Source organism: Sturnus vulgaris, chromosome 10 (assembly GCF_052056855.1).
Source record: "Sturnus vulgaris isolate bStuVul1 chromosome 10, bStuVul1.hap1, whole genome shotgun sequence".
Lineage (NCBI taxonomy): Eukaryota > Metazoa > Chordata > Aves > Passeriformes > Sturnidae > Sturnus > Sturnus vulgaris.
Window position 1 is genome coordinate 24,290,053 of NC_142252.1, and position 16,212 is coordinate 24,306,264.

Genomic DNA, 16,212 nt, shown 5'->3' on the forward strand with positions numbered 1-16,212 from the left:
CGGGAGGAAGGACATTGCTCCATCTGGATTCCATATCAGAATCTCTGTGTGAGCAGCAGGGGTGGCACCCACAACCACCTGCAGGTTTTGGTGCCGTGCACAGCCCTTCCCAAGCCCTCACACAGTTTCTAAATCCTAAATCTCACTTCCTTTCAGGGAGATGTGGATTTTACCCGGGGTGTGGATGGGCTCAGCTCCCTGTGGGATGCTCTGTGGGACAGAAGAGTCCCAGAATCACAAAACATCCTGAGCTGAGAGGGACCCACAAGGATCATCCAGTCCAACCCCTGGCCCTGCACAGCACATTCCCAAAATCCCTCCATGCCCTGGAGGTTTTCCAAACACTCCTTGAGCTCTGGGAGGCTGCTGGGTAGGGAGGGCAGCAGGGAAGGCACCGGTGCTGCAGGTTTTTGTTGCACTTTGGCAGCACCTGGATCAGGCTTGTCATGCCCAGGGAGCACAGCAGGGGTGACTCTGCCTGCCCTTCCTGCACTTGCACTGCCAGGAAAAGGCAGCAGGCAGGCATGGGAGAGTTACCAGCACGAGCGATGGTAGGGTTTGGTGCCAACAGCATTTTTGGGGCATTTTTTGTAGCGGTATCAGCTCAATATCCAAGCATTTCACCTCCCAGGACAAGCCATGCCCCCCGAACTCCCCCTTTGCAGAAGTTCCTGCAGTTTTGTAGGCACAAACAGGCAAAAGATGTTGGTTTTCTTTGGAAAAACTTCAACCCTTCAACCCCTGGCTCCCCACCCATCCCACAGCCCCAGCAGGAAAACCACAGGGATTATCCACCAGGAGAGAGGGAGAAACATCCACATGTGTGCAGGGAGAGAAAGCAATAAATAACAAATGAGATCTGATTATGTAACACAATCTTATTTTCGATGTGCAGACGAATGATGCAATAATAAATCAAACCTTTGTGTTTCACCAGATCAGAGCCAGCTCCAGACTGCAACATCTGGAGCTCTGGCTGGGCCTTCCAAATTCTGGGGGTACCTGGACCCCAAGGTTCAGCTGCAGCAGAGCAGATGGAAAAATGTGAAGTTTTAACTCTGGTGGTTATCACAGAAGTAGCAGCACACAGGGAGAGGGCATCACCCCCCATGGAAACGTGCAGCCACGACAGGATAGGGTGGGATTTCTTTTTAAAATTTCTTTTTAAAGCAGAGTAGGAAAAAGGAACAGACTCAGGGAATTGTTCAGTTTGGAACAGCCCTCTGAGGTCATTGAGTCCAAGCATCCCCAGCCCTGCCAAACCACACTGACCATGTCCCCAAGTGCCACCTGCCCAGGGCTGTCAAATCCCTCCAGGGATGGGGACTCCACCCCTGCCCTGAACAGCTGTGCCAGGGCTGGAAAACCATTTCTGGGAAGAAATTTTCCCAATATCCAACATTCCCCGACCCTGGCACAGCTTGAGGCCGTTCCCTCTCCTGCTGTCCCTCTCAGGGAGCTGTGCAGAGCCACAGGATCCAGGGGCCAAAAGATCCAGGAGCCACAAGGTCCAGGAGCCACAGGATCCAGCCCCAGGTGCCAGAGCTGTGCCAAGGGTCTGGGGGTGGCTGCGTGGGCATCCCCTGCTTCCCCCCTGGGGGAGACACCCCCAATCCACACCTGGATCACGTCTCACTCTTAAGCCTTGCCTGATCTTTGATCGCCTGTTCGATGTTTTGGCTAAGCCGGGTGAAAAGTTTGCTTAAAAAGCAGCGACCCCGTGCCCAGCTGAAACCTGGCAAAGCCGGGAAATCACGGGCACGGCTTGGACACGCTCGGGAAGCAGAGGCTGCTAAAACCAGCCAAGCAAAGGAAAGAAGCAGTTAAAGGAGTTTGGTTCCCGAGGTTCCCGGAGCTCCGGGGCAGATTTACACCCGGGAGCAGAGCAGGAGCAGCGGCTCCGAGCTGGAGCCGGAGCGCCGCAGAGTTTGGGATTCACGGCTCGGCAGCGCTGGAACAGCAACTGCTCCATCTGCTGGGAACGACCCCGGCCGGGATGGGATACGGGATGTGGGATCCAGGGTGCGATGTGGGATGCAATGTGGGATGTGATGCAGGATGTGATGTGGGATGAGGGATGGGATGTGGGATGTAGAATGTGATGCAGGATATGATATGGGATGTGATGTGGGATGCGGGATGTGGGACATAGGATCCAGGATGCGATGTGGGATGCAGGATTCGGCATGGGATGCGGGATGCGATGTGGGATGTGATGTGGGATGTGATGTGGGATGTGATTTGGGATGTGATTTAGGATGGGATGCGGGATGTGATTTGGGATGTGATTTAGGATGGGATGTGGGATGTGATGCGGGATGTGATTTAGGATGGGATGTGGGATGTGATGCGGGATGCGGGATGTGGGATGTGATGAGGGATGGGATCCAGGATGTGATGAGGGAAGCGGGATGGGATGTGGGATGGGATGTAGGATATGATGCGGGCTCGCAGCTCCCCCGGCAGAGCAGCAGCGATGTCCCGGCAGTCCCGGCATCCCAGGGCTCGCAGTGTCCCGGGGAATCCCGGCTGGAGTGCGGGACGGGCTAAAGGAACCGAGCTGAGCCCGGCGGCTGCTCGGGGGTTATAAACAAATCACTTAAAATAAAGGGGATTGGATCAGATATGAGGGGAAATCCTTCCCCATGAGGGTGGGCAGGGCTGGCACAGGGTGCCCAGAGCAGCTGTGGCTGCCCCTGGATCCCTGGCAGTGCCCAAGGCCAGGCTGGACAGGGCTTGGAGCAGCCTGGGACGGTGGGAGGTGTCCCTGCCATGGCAGGGGTGGGATGGGATCATTTTTGGGGTCCCTTCCGAACCATTCCAGGATCCCATGAGGTTTCCCAGGAGCGTGCAGGGGTGGGAGCACACAGCACGTGCTGGGCTCTGCCTGGGCTCCCAGGTTCCACTTTAAAAAAGCAAAAAAACAAACACAGAAATACAGGGTGGGGGGGATCGATATCCAGAATTTAAACTTTTCTTTCATATGAATTTTTGCTTCCTCACAACCCAGGGAGAGCCCTGAGAGACAAGGCTGGGCTGCAGGACTCATCCCTAAATTAATGATTGTGGAACTGCTCAGATATTGATGGCTCCATGCATTTATTTGTCCTGGGCCAACTTGAATGAGCCCCCACCCCAGAAGGGATCAAAATGCTCTTGGTGATATCAAACCACCCCAGAAGGGATGAAAATTACTCTGATGGAATCAAATCACCCCAGAAGGGATTGAAATGCCCCAAAAGAGACCAATTGTCTGTCTGTGGGTGCTTAGATGTGTGATGGGAGAGGTGGCCCAAGCCTGGCCCTGTGGCCAGGGGCTCACAGGGGGTTTCTGTGCTATCCAGAGTGCCTGATGGATTTGGAGATAACCAGGCATGGATGTTGGAAGAAGAAGGGAAGAAATACTTCCTTGCTTTCTAAGCGTGGCATTTTTGTACCTCAGCAAATCGGCGTCGCTCCCGCTGGCAGTCCTTCCTTTAAAATATGGGCATTTCTCTGCTGGAAATGCTTTCCTGCACTATTTCCTTGACCTGAAAGCTGGGAGTGTCAATACATCAGCGTTGAAGTCTGCTGAGTGCCTAGAAATAAGGGGATATCATCTCCAAAATGAGTGCCCACCAGGCTCTGTCAGCTCTGCCAGCACGGAGCAGCTCTTTGCAACTTTGATTTACTGGCAATTGTTGGAAAAGGAGCAAGCAAGGAATGAAAACCCAATATTTCCATTACCGTTTACTTAATAAAAAAATATTGTAGGGAAGTCAGACATCATAAAACGCCCATCCTCGCTCTGTATTTACAGGGTCATCCAATAACTTGAGCCAGGCCAGTAATCAATTTGAAAAAGCCCTTTGCAATTGAAGGCACAGACAAGTGAGTGCTCCATATCAATATTCCCAGAGCAGAGCAGCAGCCACGCTGCTGGAGCACCCCAAACACGCCAGGATGAGTTAGAGCCCTCAGAGGGATGAGGAGGCTCACAGGGAGCACTGGAAGGGGAGGATTTATTTCCAAGGAGCCTTTTGGAACACAGAAATTCCTTCTCCAATGTGTCCAAGAGCTCTTCTGCATCATCCACTCACAGAGCAGCTTCTCTTGTTAATGTGGAAGGGATTTTTATCATCAAGCTCTGGGATTCTGGCTGACCCACAGGGCAGAATCTTGCCTGTGGCAAGAAAAGATCAGTCCTGATGAGTTGGTTCCTCCTCTCCCCACTGCCTTGGCTGCTTCTGGTCCTTCCCATTGTCACAGGGATGGTTTGGGTTGGAAGGGACCCCTGAGACCCTCTGGTTCTGAGCCCGTGGGCTGCTGGCTTTGGGGCTCTCTCATGTCCAGCTCAGAGCTCAATGTTCAGCTTCCTCAGAGTCACTTTGGGCCACAGCTACAAGAACTTCCAGGCTGCTGCTGAAGAAATCCAAGCTCAGTTCCCAGTGAGGGCCGTTCCCTCTGGATGTGTTCCCACCCTGGAACGGGGGCTGAGCTCCAGGCAGGAGAGGCTGGACCAAGGCAAGAGCACACAATCCTTTTTCCTCCTGCTGTGTGCAGCCACCCTCCAAAGACATTTTGGGATAAAATGTGCTGCTTTGGGAGCTGCTCATTCTGAGGCTCGTGGAGAGCAGTGCCTGGTCCCTTGAATCCCCAGGGAGCAGCAGGAGGTTCCAGGGAGCAGGAGGGGCCCTGCTGGAAAGTCAAAGCAGCGTTTCTGCCAGAGTCACCCAGCATCTCTCATTTCTCAGTCCATGGTTTAATCTATTTTAATGATTATCAATACTGATGGTGAGTGTAATCACCTTGTCTGATACAATTGCTAGAATCTAAAAGTCAACTTGATTTTAATGGTTTATCATTAGGAGTATTATTTAGTCGGATTAAACTGGTCTTAATTCCTCGGCAGTCATTATTTAAAAGCTGTTTGGAGCACATTAGGGCGACCCCCCTCATCCCGGAATGAATCAATGCCCTGTCTCCATCCCATATATTTCCAGCAGCCTCTCTCAAGCAGCCACACGATGGACACCGAGGCACTACAAGCTGTTAATATTCATGAATCCTCCCTCCTGCCATGAAGGTTCCCTTAACACCCCCCAGCAGGGGCTGGATTTCACTCTCCTGCTGTGATGGGGATCCTTAACCCCTGTCCTGTCGGCAGGAGGGCTGGGGAATGCACGGACTGGGATTTGGAGAAGCTGGAGCAGCTTCCAGAGCCTTTGGAGCGAGTGCTGGGCTGCCAGGGAATGTCTGAGTGCATCCCTGTCACCTCCCAGGGCCAGGGGACACAGCCCAGCAACAATCCCAGCTCATCCCAGCACGGAGCAGGAGAACTGGGATTTTCCAGCAGCAATCCCAGCACGGAGCAGGGGAACTGGGATGTTCCAGCAGCAATCCCAGCACGGAGCAGGGGAACTGGGATTTTCCAGCAGCAATCCCAGCACGGAGCAGGGGAACTGGGCTGTTCCAGCTGCAGGGATGCTGTCCAAGGCTCCCGGAGCCCAGGGATCACTGCTCTCCAGCCTTTGCAGGGTTCAGGGCCGTGTCCACCCGTGGCTTTGGGAATAAAAGCTCTGGGTGTCACCCAGAGGCTGTGGAGCAGGAGCAAGGCTGGATCCTTGGCTGCTGGGTGCCAAATCCAACCTGTCCTGCAGGGACCCCCAGCCCTGCCCTCCCTCCCTGTGCGGGGCAGCCTCTTCCCAGCCTCTGGCCCTGGCAGAACAGGGCAGGTTGGTGCTGCTGGGGATGTCCCAGGGCTGCAGTGACCCTGCTCGCTGCCAGTGCAGCCATTGACTGGCACATCCCACGTCCTTTCCACATTATCCTTTTTTTTTTACCTAAAAATAAAAGGTGGGAGCAGCTTTTGTTGCTTCCAGAGGATGCTGAAGAGCTCACTGATGGGGGACACAGGGAATGAGAGGCTGGAGTGACCAACTGTGGCTGTGCTGCTCCACATTTGTGCTGAACCAACTTCTCTTCCCAAGAATGCAAATTTGGAGAGTGGGAACACAAGGATGGACTTGGGAAAGCCTCACATTCCGGGAGAAAGGCAGAAAGTGCAAATAAAGAAGAGTTTTCTTATTCTAGACACTTATTTAGATTCCTTTTGAATAAGGGATCAAACCTGGGATGTAACAACCAGGAGTAACTCCAGTCTTGGAGGAGTCTTCTGACAGAGAACTGTGGTGGAGTGAATTTGTTTAAAATGAGATTAATTTGTTTAAAAATAGAGCCCTGGAGACATTTAAGATGTTTCCTTTAGTTAATGAGATTTCCATGATAGTTAAAACAATGAAATTAGCAAACAATGCCGTTAATCTCGGATTACAAGCAGCACCAGGGAAGAATTAGTAAAATAAATGAAGAAGATTTAAGGCACTTTGCTCTCCAATAAAGTAGCTGGGATGGGAGCTCCGTGCTGTGTTTTCCTGGAATTAAGGAAGAGATGATCAGGATCTGCCTTTCAGCCTCTAACCTGGAATATTTGAGCATGGAAATAACATTTTCTCAAGTTTAAGGTTTTATTTAACCCATACGCTGCTTACTTATATATGGCCTATAAGTAAATAACTGCACACAGCTTCACATTTAAAAATTCAAATTATTTTCAATCAAAAGCCTCAAATTAAATCACAGCAACTTTATACACCCCACATTTGGCTGTTCTAACCAGCAGTATGGAAAGGGGATAAAAGACATCCTAAAACAGGATTACACAGAGCAGCAATAAAAGGAGAAATAATCTTTGAAGAAATGATGGAAGAACAAATTCTAAGGGCATTAAGAAGGAACAAGTCATGGTTTCAATCACAGCCAGGCAGGAGATTGCTAATCTCATGTTTACAGCAGATAAAGCTGGGAGGACAACAAATTGCATTTTAATTTATGGACTGAAAAGGTTAATTTTTAATTCTCTCACTCCAGAAATCAGGGAAATACAGGCTGAAACTAATAAAGTAATGGAGTTCTCCAAGGTGGATCCTCAAAAAACACAGGGAAAACATTTCATTTTCAGCGTGTGCTTTTGGCAGGAATTTAAATGCAATCCATTGAATCTATTAGTTTATTATTTTAAAATAAATTTATTTTTATTAGATTTTATTATTTAAAGCCAAAATTTATATTGTGTCCCCTTAAGTCACCTGAAATCAAAGGAGCTTCGTGATGAACCCACAAATGTATAAAAGGAGAGGAGAGGCTGGTAAGGAGAAAAAGTTGTTAAAAATTATTTCAAAAGTTTTCTTAGCAATAGCTCAGCAGGGCCTGGTCACAAAACACAATTCTTATCTCCTGCAAAACTTCCAGGAAATCAAAATTTCCAGGCACTGACACTCAAACAACAAACGAGTCCACATTTAGAGCTGTTTTCAACACTGCTCGTGCAATTAGATGTAATTATTTATCCTCGTTGCAAAGCAGAGCATTGAACGCTGTTCATCTCAAAAGAATTAACAAATGTGTCCCTGTCCTTTCTCCTGATGGTGTCAGCTCTCCAGTAAAATTATTGACTTCGAGCACAGACAGCCCTTAAATGCAAAATAATCACAATTCTCCAGGAATTTTGCTGGATAATCAGGGAGTTTTGAGTTCTGAGCTTGCTACAAACCACTTGGGTTTCCAGCAGAGGCTTCCCTGTGACCTGGGAAGATCTGTTGGAAGTCTCACCGTGGATTACACAATGACAGAATCTTGGAGTTTTTTAAGGCTGGAGAAGCCATCCCCAAGCCCCTGGGCTGTAGCAGCCTGAGCTACAACGTTGGCAACAGCCCCAGAGTTCTGAAGGTGAATAAATGATAAACACTAATTATGTGCAGCTTATCAAACAGTATTACCAGAAGGTTTTTGCAGCAAATATATCAGCTGCTTCTTTTTTTTTTTTTTTTTTTTTTTTTTTAAATAATGCTAAACTGCCAAAATACTGAATCCAGGAACTTTCAGAGCTCAAGAGAGAGCCCAGAGTGGAGAAGATAACCAAAGTGAGTTCCAGGGTAAGATTTCCAACAGTCACTGAGCTACTGTAGCAAATTTGTTCCATGAAATTAAACAATGTACTGGCAATTTAAAAATCTGAGATGAGTTTAAGAACTGGAGGCAACCCCAAGTATTTATTGGAGTGCAGAGAAGTTGAATGTCTGGCTGGGAAACTCTCCTGGCTCAATGGTCAGGCCAGGCTTCTATTTTTAGCCCAGTAATTAAATTTCAGAGCCTGATGTTTTGTGGAGGGATAGAAAGGATTGCAAAGGTGCAGGAGAAGTTTGTGTCCAGCATCTTGGCTCTTGCTGAATAAACTCTGGTTTATCCAGTCACAGCCTAGCCATGTTTAATGAAAAGGAAAACATGTGGAAAAGCTGAACACAATTCCCTCACAATAGGGTGATGTCAAAGCAAAGAAAAAAAAAGGAAAAAAATCTCGGTGAAGGGTTTTTTCTGAGCTAAACACAAAGAAGAGTTGTTTGGGTTTGGAGGGAGCAGGGGAGGAAGGACTCAGGGGAGAAAATAAGAGGAAAGGATGAAATTTTCCAGAAAAACTTGCACTAGATTCAGGCTCTTAGAGACTTTAGGATGGTGCTGCTCCAAGCCCAAGGGCTGGACTCATTTAGGACTTGAAAACTTGTAGGACTGCAGCTCTGTGTACAAGGGAAACATTAAATAGCCATGCACAGAACATAAAGCTCTACTAAAATCCAAACCTGGATTTAGCATCTGTGACAAGCTCCAGAATATCTCAAGGAATCCCAATCATCTCGTGCTGCAGAATGGGAAGGAACATTGAGTGGAAAAGGAAACACTGTCCAATCTATAATTCAAATGTGCAGTGATGAAACTCAGAGTGAACAGGAGGGCAGCTCATGCTCTACAGACAATTGGACACTCCCATTAATTATGGGAATAACCAGCTTTTTGTGCAACTAAACCCCCAAAGCTTTGGGCTGAGGGTGGTGTTGTCCTGTTAAACCAGGCTGAAGGATTCCAGGGAATCCCCCTCCTGAGCTGAGCCCATTTGTTTCCAGCATGAGTCTGTGGCAGATGGAAGCACAGGGATAGTGCAGCAGACACAGAGTGAGTGAACGCTTAATCCTGCCTTGGACCTTGAGAAATGAGGGTTTATTTTCCACCTAATGAAACTCTGGACACAATCAGGAATAAAGTCAACCAGAATTAGGCAATTCCTCCTCAAAACAGACTGTTACACAAATAGCAATGATGAAGCACCTCCCTCTTAGAAATTAGGACTTTGGGGCTGATTTCCTCTTTTCCAAGAGCCAGGTGAGCCCATCCTTTGATTTCTGGACTGAAGTGATGGATAAATTTGTCAGATTTTTATTTTGTTGCTTGGCAAGAGGCAGCAGTGAAGCTCTTTGGAAAAGCAGAGCCTTCCTTACCTTCAGGGCTCTCCAAGCAGGAGGTCTGCTTTTGTTTTCTCTTGATTACAAATACTTCATCCATTCCCAACCAACACTTTATACTTGACCAGATTCCTGTAAGCTCCTCAACCTGATCTGGAAGCATCTGTTTCCAATACAATTTGAACTGGAGGACTATTAACAAGATTGGATTCAGACCCCAATCAAGCCAGAACCCGGGGATTGATGTCATGTGCAGGCTGGCACTGCAATCCCGGGGCAGGGAATGGAGGGGGGGAGCTTTGGGGGCAATAAAATGTTGATTTTCGGAGTCTATCATAGAAAAGCATCTGCAAATCTGCACAGAATGTACTGTGAGGATCGTCAAAATCAAGTTCTGGGGGGGTTTGGGTAAATAAATGCTGCCTGGTTTATGTTTCCAGCTGGGGGCTGGAGCAGGAGAAAGTCAGGACTTTGTTCATGGAATAACGCCCTGGATCCCACAGAATGCTCACAGAATGCTCTGTCCCATAAAAGATAAAAGCAGGATTTGTTTCAGGTCCCACAGTTCAGTGTCCCCACCTCAGTGGGGGATTGTGTTCCATGGTGCAGAAGGTTTTATCCAGCCCACAATCCAGGGTTTGGGAATGATGCTGGAATTTTGGGTCCATCCTGAGGCCAGGGCTGCCTGGTCACTCCTCTGATTGCAGGGCCTTCTGAAATTCCTGTAATCAGAAAGACAACACCGACTGGAATCAGAACTCCTGGGAATCAGAACTCCTGGGAATCAGAACTCCTGGAGGAGTTCCAGGTAAATCTGGGAAGAACTTGCTTTTAATCTGGAATGGATTAACACGAAGTGCCTGGAATCCTTCCTTGTTCCATCCTGGTTTATGGCTCCACTTCATGGAGTTAAGCACCGAGATGTTTTCACACACAAACCTACAATTCTTCCTAGAGAAAAAAAAAAAAAACCAGAAAATCTTCTTTTTATACTCTTTTAAGTGCAAATCCAAGCTCTGGTAACAAGACAGGTGCCTGTGGAGCACAGTCCCAACCCATCCCAGTTCACCAGGTGTTTAAAGCCAAGGTACAAAAGTTTCTCCAAAGGTTTTGCTTTTCATTTCTTGGGCACAAAATGCCAATGTTCCACCTGGAAAGAGCATGACCAACAATGACTACTACACTGAGTATGAATATATTAAATATAAAACCACCCCAGCACCATGTGCAACCCCTCCCAATTTTTAGTGTCTACTTATTGTCTCCAAGTTGCAAATTAACCTGTTCAAAGTAGTTTTAATATTGGTATTTTCAATAAACTTGCTATTCTTGTTAGAATTATCATTATAGAAAGGGTACAAATTATTGTTCAGCCAGAAGATTTTATTATCAGAAAAAAAAAGTGATTTTAAAAAAAGTGCACTTCATTTCTGATTTATTTATTAACAAGCCTACTCTGAATCTTTAGCTGTAACAGGAAAATGATACAAAAATGTCAAGGAACAAAACTCCAAAGCTCCCAAGGAGCCAGGGAAGGTGGAGAACAAAGCAGAGGACCTGGGAGAATTTGGGGTTTGGCATCTTTACAGCAAGGCTCAGTCCACAGGTGCAGTTTCCCATCATGGCCAAGGCAAAGAGCAGGTAAAAGGTGCCCTCTGTGCATCTCCTCTGGAACTAAACACCAATTGGATACACAAATTATTACAATAACAGTTTTATAAACACAAAGAAACATTAAAAGGTACTCAGAGTCGACAGTTAGAGATAATTTGGGCATTTTGTTGTATAACCCATTCGAAGACTTTCAGTCATTCTTGTCCTGTTTTCCTGGGGCTCTGAATTTTCTGAGTTTCAGCACAAATCACTGAAAATTCAGGAACTGTTACAGTGCTGAGATCTCTGGCTAATGCCATTTTTGTGGCAGGATAATCTGCTCCCACATGGTAAGTAGTTTTTAAGGAATTTGTTGCTGTCTGTTTAGCAGATCTTTTGGAAAATTCTGTGGCATTCCAGGTAGACAAGGAATATAAATAGGCTTAGAAGTTAATTAATCACTTCCATAATCAATTAAAATGTCTGCACATAATTGACAAATCAAAATCTTCTGGTCTTTTGATGTGTTTGTTGGGATTTTAAAAATATACTGATAGTGAAGAGGCTGTGGTGAATGGCACCTTGGTGAAAAGGGGCAAAGATTTAAAACTAATTTTCCTCTAATTCTAACTTTTATTCCCAGGATGGAATAGTTTGGAGAAAGAAAAGGGGGGATTCTGCTTGCTCATGACAACAATCATTTAAATCAGATTTCTGCTGATAAATCCAGCTATAAATATTCCCTTCCTCTTCCCCTGCCAATCAATCGTTTTCCAGCCATCCAGGACCAGCATTTTCCTAAAATTCTCCTTGTCTGAATGGGAAAAAAACTCCCATTTTTTTCAGTCACCAAAGTGAAGTGGGGGTTTGAGTTGAGGAAAGCTCAGTGTGAGGGACAATCCAACAGTGGGAGAAACAGAAAATCAAAGAAACAAATGCCAAAAAACCACTAAGGTTTTTATGGAGCTGAGGGAATCTGGTGCCCAGGAACACCCAGCACACAAATGAAACCTGGCATTTCAATCACATCAGGAGAGCTCTGGGAAAGAAAAGCACATGGATTTTGGCAAGAAGGCTCTGAGGCATTGCAGGGGATTAAACTGAGAGTCCAGGGTTGTGGGGTTGTGGACAGAACTCCTTTCAGGCAGTGCAGTGCTGCTCTTCAGATGGCCAGAGAGGGTGAGGAAGGGTTTAAACTTCATCTGACAACAATGCACATCAAAACTGGTGCCAGGCTTTGGGATGTGACACTGATAGAAATCCAGTCCTCCTGCTAAAAAAAGCCTGGGCACAATTACTCCAACCAAAACTGAAAAACTGTAGCTCGAGTCACAAGAAAAAAAAAAAATTAAAAAAAGAATAATCCAGTCTGGAGAAAGCAAAATACTCATTTTTCACAGTTGAAGAGTTGCTGGTTTTCTCACTCTGGCTGTGTTTTGAAAATGAGCTGCCTCCCTGCTGGGCCGTGCTGCTGGATTACAATTATTTCCCTGGCATTAGCAGGAAGGCCATCAAACTGCTGCAATGGGCTGTGAACTTTCCTGCTGCACTGCCAGCAGCAGGTACAATGGTGATTTTCCACTTTTATTGATTTTTTTGTGGTCTCCACGTGGATGTTTACAGCATTTCCCACAGGCAGAGACACAACATTTATGTTCTGTTAGTTCAGAGCAGAGCATCCTCAGGGCCCAAAGGACACGAGAAGCCTGGGAAGCTGCTGAAAGAAGTAATTTTATAACATCTTTGTTTTGGGATGGGTGGGAAAAGCATCCACATACACGATTGCTAAATCCTTGTTAAAAAATACTCAGGGTTTTTGGAAAGTACACAAACTTTTCAAGACACTTCTGGGTGGGATTTTTTTTTTTTTTTTTTTTTTTATTTTTAATGGGAAAAAAGGTAAGAATTGCCATTATTCCTTGGGATTGCTGGACTGTGCTACTGATTCCTGAGGAGCAGCTGACAGAGGGCAGTGACACTCAGAGCTCCACACCCCACAATCCAGACTGTGCCCAAATTCCTCAGGCTGGGACTGCCTGGAACGACACACAAACAAATTAGCTGGAAAATAACATCTGCTGTTGATTTGAGGTCACTTTTGTTTGCAGTACAAATATGCAAATGTAAAGGTAGAATTTCATGTCTCTTTTTCTTGGCAACAGTGGAAGTTCCACCTCTTTTTTCTGGGCTCTGTGCCCACCCCTGCTCACTGTTGTAGTGCTGAGGGTGGCAGTGGAGGAACTCCTTGGTGGACATTGCTCCTGATAGGAAATGTTCTTTTCACCTTCTCTCTTATATCATAATAATGTATGATATCTAATTTATGATTAAATAACAGCTAATGAACAAAACTGGTGAATAGAAGGTAACTTTCTTTCCACACATCTTGATAAGAAACTGCAAAAGCAAGGATATTTGGAATGTGAATTACTAAAATCTCACTAAGATATTGATAAATGTATCATTTTGGACCAGGTAGTGGCAGTTCCATGCTCCAAAGCCTGGGTTTGTTTCCAGAGGAGCAGCAGGAAGGAAATCCCTCAGCACTGCCCTATCTCCAGGTTTATTATCAGTTCCATATTGAATCTGCTTTATTCCCATCTAGTCTGTGGGGAAGCATCTGGTTTACTTCAGCTTTTTGTTACCTCTGCTGTACCGTGGATTTTCTTTCCTATTTTTTTTTTTGTTTAATTGATGAGTTAATGGTTTTGATTTGATACAATATGAAGAGAGCAGTCTTCCATTTCAGACAAAACAGTAGTCCTTGGGCAGGCTGAACATTCCAGCCACTGCCAGGATTTGCTCAAGCACTACTCCAGTAATTTCATTCCCTGGAATATGGTTTTTTTAAATGCATGTATTGAAACAGAACACATGAAGATGTCAACATATTTTATGCTATAAGCAAATAAAGCCCACTTTCAATCAACAGGGAGGAAACCAACTGAACCCCACAAAGAAATGAGGCTTGGTTTCAACTCCCACATACTTCCACAAAAACCATGGAACCAGATTCCAAAACTCTATTGCATTTTAATGTCTGTATCAACTGAAAGTACTCCATGGAAAATATTCACAGATGTGTGTGGGACAGAAATGAGAAGGAAGGGAAAACTGGAGGCAACAGGTCTCAGAACTCCAGAATTTGTACACACTATTTTTGGATCCCTCTGAAAAAAAATGTATTTGGATGCTGTAGGAAAATCTCTCAGTAAAGACTGTGCTACATCATGGAGAACATTTTATTGTTGTAAAAACTTACCTTTTGCCACCTTCTGATTCTTGAGCTTACAGTAAACAAATCGTGAAATCATACTCAGGTTCTTGTTCACATAAAAAGCAGCAGTGACAATCTGAAAGAAATGAAACATTTGCTTGTTCAGTAGGCAAATAATTTGAAATACCTCAACTGCACCAAAATGTTGCTTCATAATCATAATGTGAATGACAAACACTGGCAGAAATGAACATCAGTGTAAATATTTGGGCAATGATGACTTGGTTTATGGATGGCAGAAATAAGAGAATCCTCTGTTAAACACAGGAGGGCTCAGAATGAACACAGAGTTCACAACTCCACTTAAGCCCCTAAATTGGAGAGCTGTGATTCAGAGTGACAGTGAGGACTAGGGAGCAATCCCAAAGCTGACCCCCTGGACATGCCTTGCTGAGTTCTGTGCTCACAAACATGACAGTTTGAATGTAAAGCCCTTCTCCAATTAATATTTCAGCTCACATTTCTGCAGCTCAACAGCTGAGCAAGTGTGGTTTTATTTCACTTGATTTCCACAGCCCTTTTACCAGACCAGTAAATTATATTCCCCTTATGGGGACAGACTTTGGAGTCAATCCCATTTTTTTCCAGGCATTTTTAGCTGCTGAGATCATTCCCCCTTTTCCTTTGTCATCTCCTACTTTCAGGTCTGAAACCTGAAGGCAGTGACCGAGTGATTCAGCACTGTGCAAGTGCCAGCTGCAGTGCTGTTCCTGACCTTTCCCCAGCCCAAACTGAATTGGCACGGCAGGATTGGTGGGAAAACATGGGTTTAAATAAACCTTGAGCCAGCCTGAGCTGCAAGTGCACACACAACTCAGGGTGGAGAAGATAAGAGAGGAGAGGTGATTTATTCTCATTTGCTCTAAGTGGCAGAGATTAGTGTCAAGTCACTACAACAGCACAGTACATCAAGCTCATTTGTCAACCACCAAATATTTTTGCAAACATGAACAACATGCTTCTCTGGCATATTATTCTATCTGTATTATGCAGATAGAGGAACATATCCAAGATAAAATTAAAAAAAAAAAAAAAAGAAAAAGAAAAAGGCAGCTTTTGCAAAAGGCTTCGGGCAAGATTACTCATGTTTGAATCTGAGAACTGCTTAAGACTTTCAACTTCGGGGAGTGCAGCAGGCAGCGAGCAGACAATGGCAGTGAGCCCTGTGACAAGGCTCCAGCACTCCCACACATCCCTGGCACATCCTCGCAGGAGCTGCCAAATCCAGGGCGCTCCATTCCTGCACAAGCTCCTGCTCTCTGCTGGGGAGATGCTGAGAGCAGCTCAGAGCCATCACTCCTGCACCGACATCCAATCCTCGGGGCTGATTGCTGCCTCCCTTCCCAGCCCGTGCAAATCCCCAAATCCGGTTAGGGATGCTGAACATCCTCTGTGCAAAGCCCTGCACATGCAGAGGGATGGAGCAGCTCCCAGTGAGCCCCAGTCTCCCCCAGGAACCTGCCAGATTCCAGGGAATAAACGCAGCCACTGGGAGCCAGGCATGACCCACACGATGATTCCAGACACGAGCTGCAGTTCCAGGAAAGAAAAAGACCTTGTGGATTCAATATGTAACGCTCCGAATTTATCACTGCAGCGTTTTAGTCTGAGCTCGTGGGGGGTGAGGTGGTCACTGACACGGAGGGGCCAGAAATCTGCTACAGGATAAGCTAAATGAGGGAATTTATTGCAATTTATGAACTCTGATTTTTCATGTTCGATGCGGTGCTAATAAAGTCACAGCACTTTCCTTAGAGGTACTTACCCAGATTCTGAACATGCTAGTCGCTCTTAAAAATATATATTTATATAAAATATTCGTCTATTTGTTGGTTCCATGCAATTAATTTAGAGAGAATGCTACGAACAAGAAGTGAGTTATGACTCAGATTCCAGGTGAGCTTTAAAGTCACTAAAATCCATGCAGCCTAATCAGTGACTCAACACAGTGTCAAACACTTTGGGTTATTTAACACTGCACAGGAAACATGGGAAGCATAAAAACCTGGC

General features: G+C 45.9%; 1 protein-coding gene across 1 annotated transcript; it reads right to left on the reverse strand.

The window, feature by feature from the left end:
- Nucleotides 1–10,796: 10,796 nt before the first annotated feature.
- LOC106859095 (lysosomal amino acid transporter 1 homolog) lies at nt 10,797–15,982 on the reverse strand. The gene is given in 8 exon segments (XM_088170391.1): nt 10,797–11,006; nt 11,859–11,925; nt 11,927–11,962; nt 12,868–12,961; nt 14,188–14,278; nt 15,322–15,475; nt 15,665–15,732; nt 15,968–15,982. Coding segments are annotated over 8 exon segments (735 nt in total).
- Between the last annotated feature and the right edge of the window lie 230 nt (nt 15,983–16,212).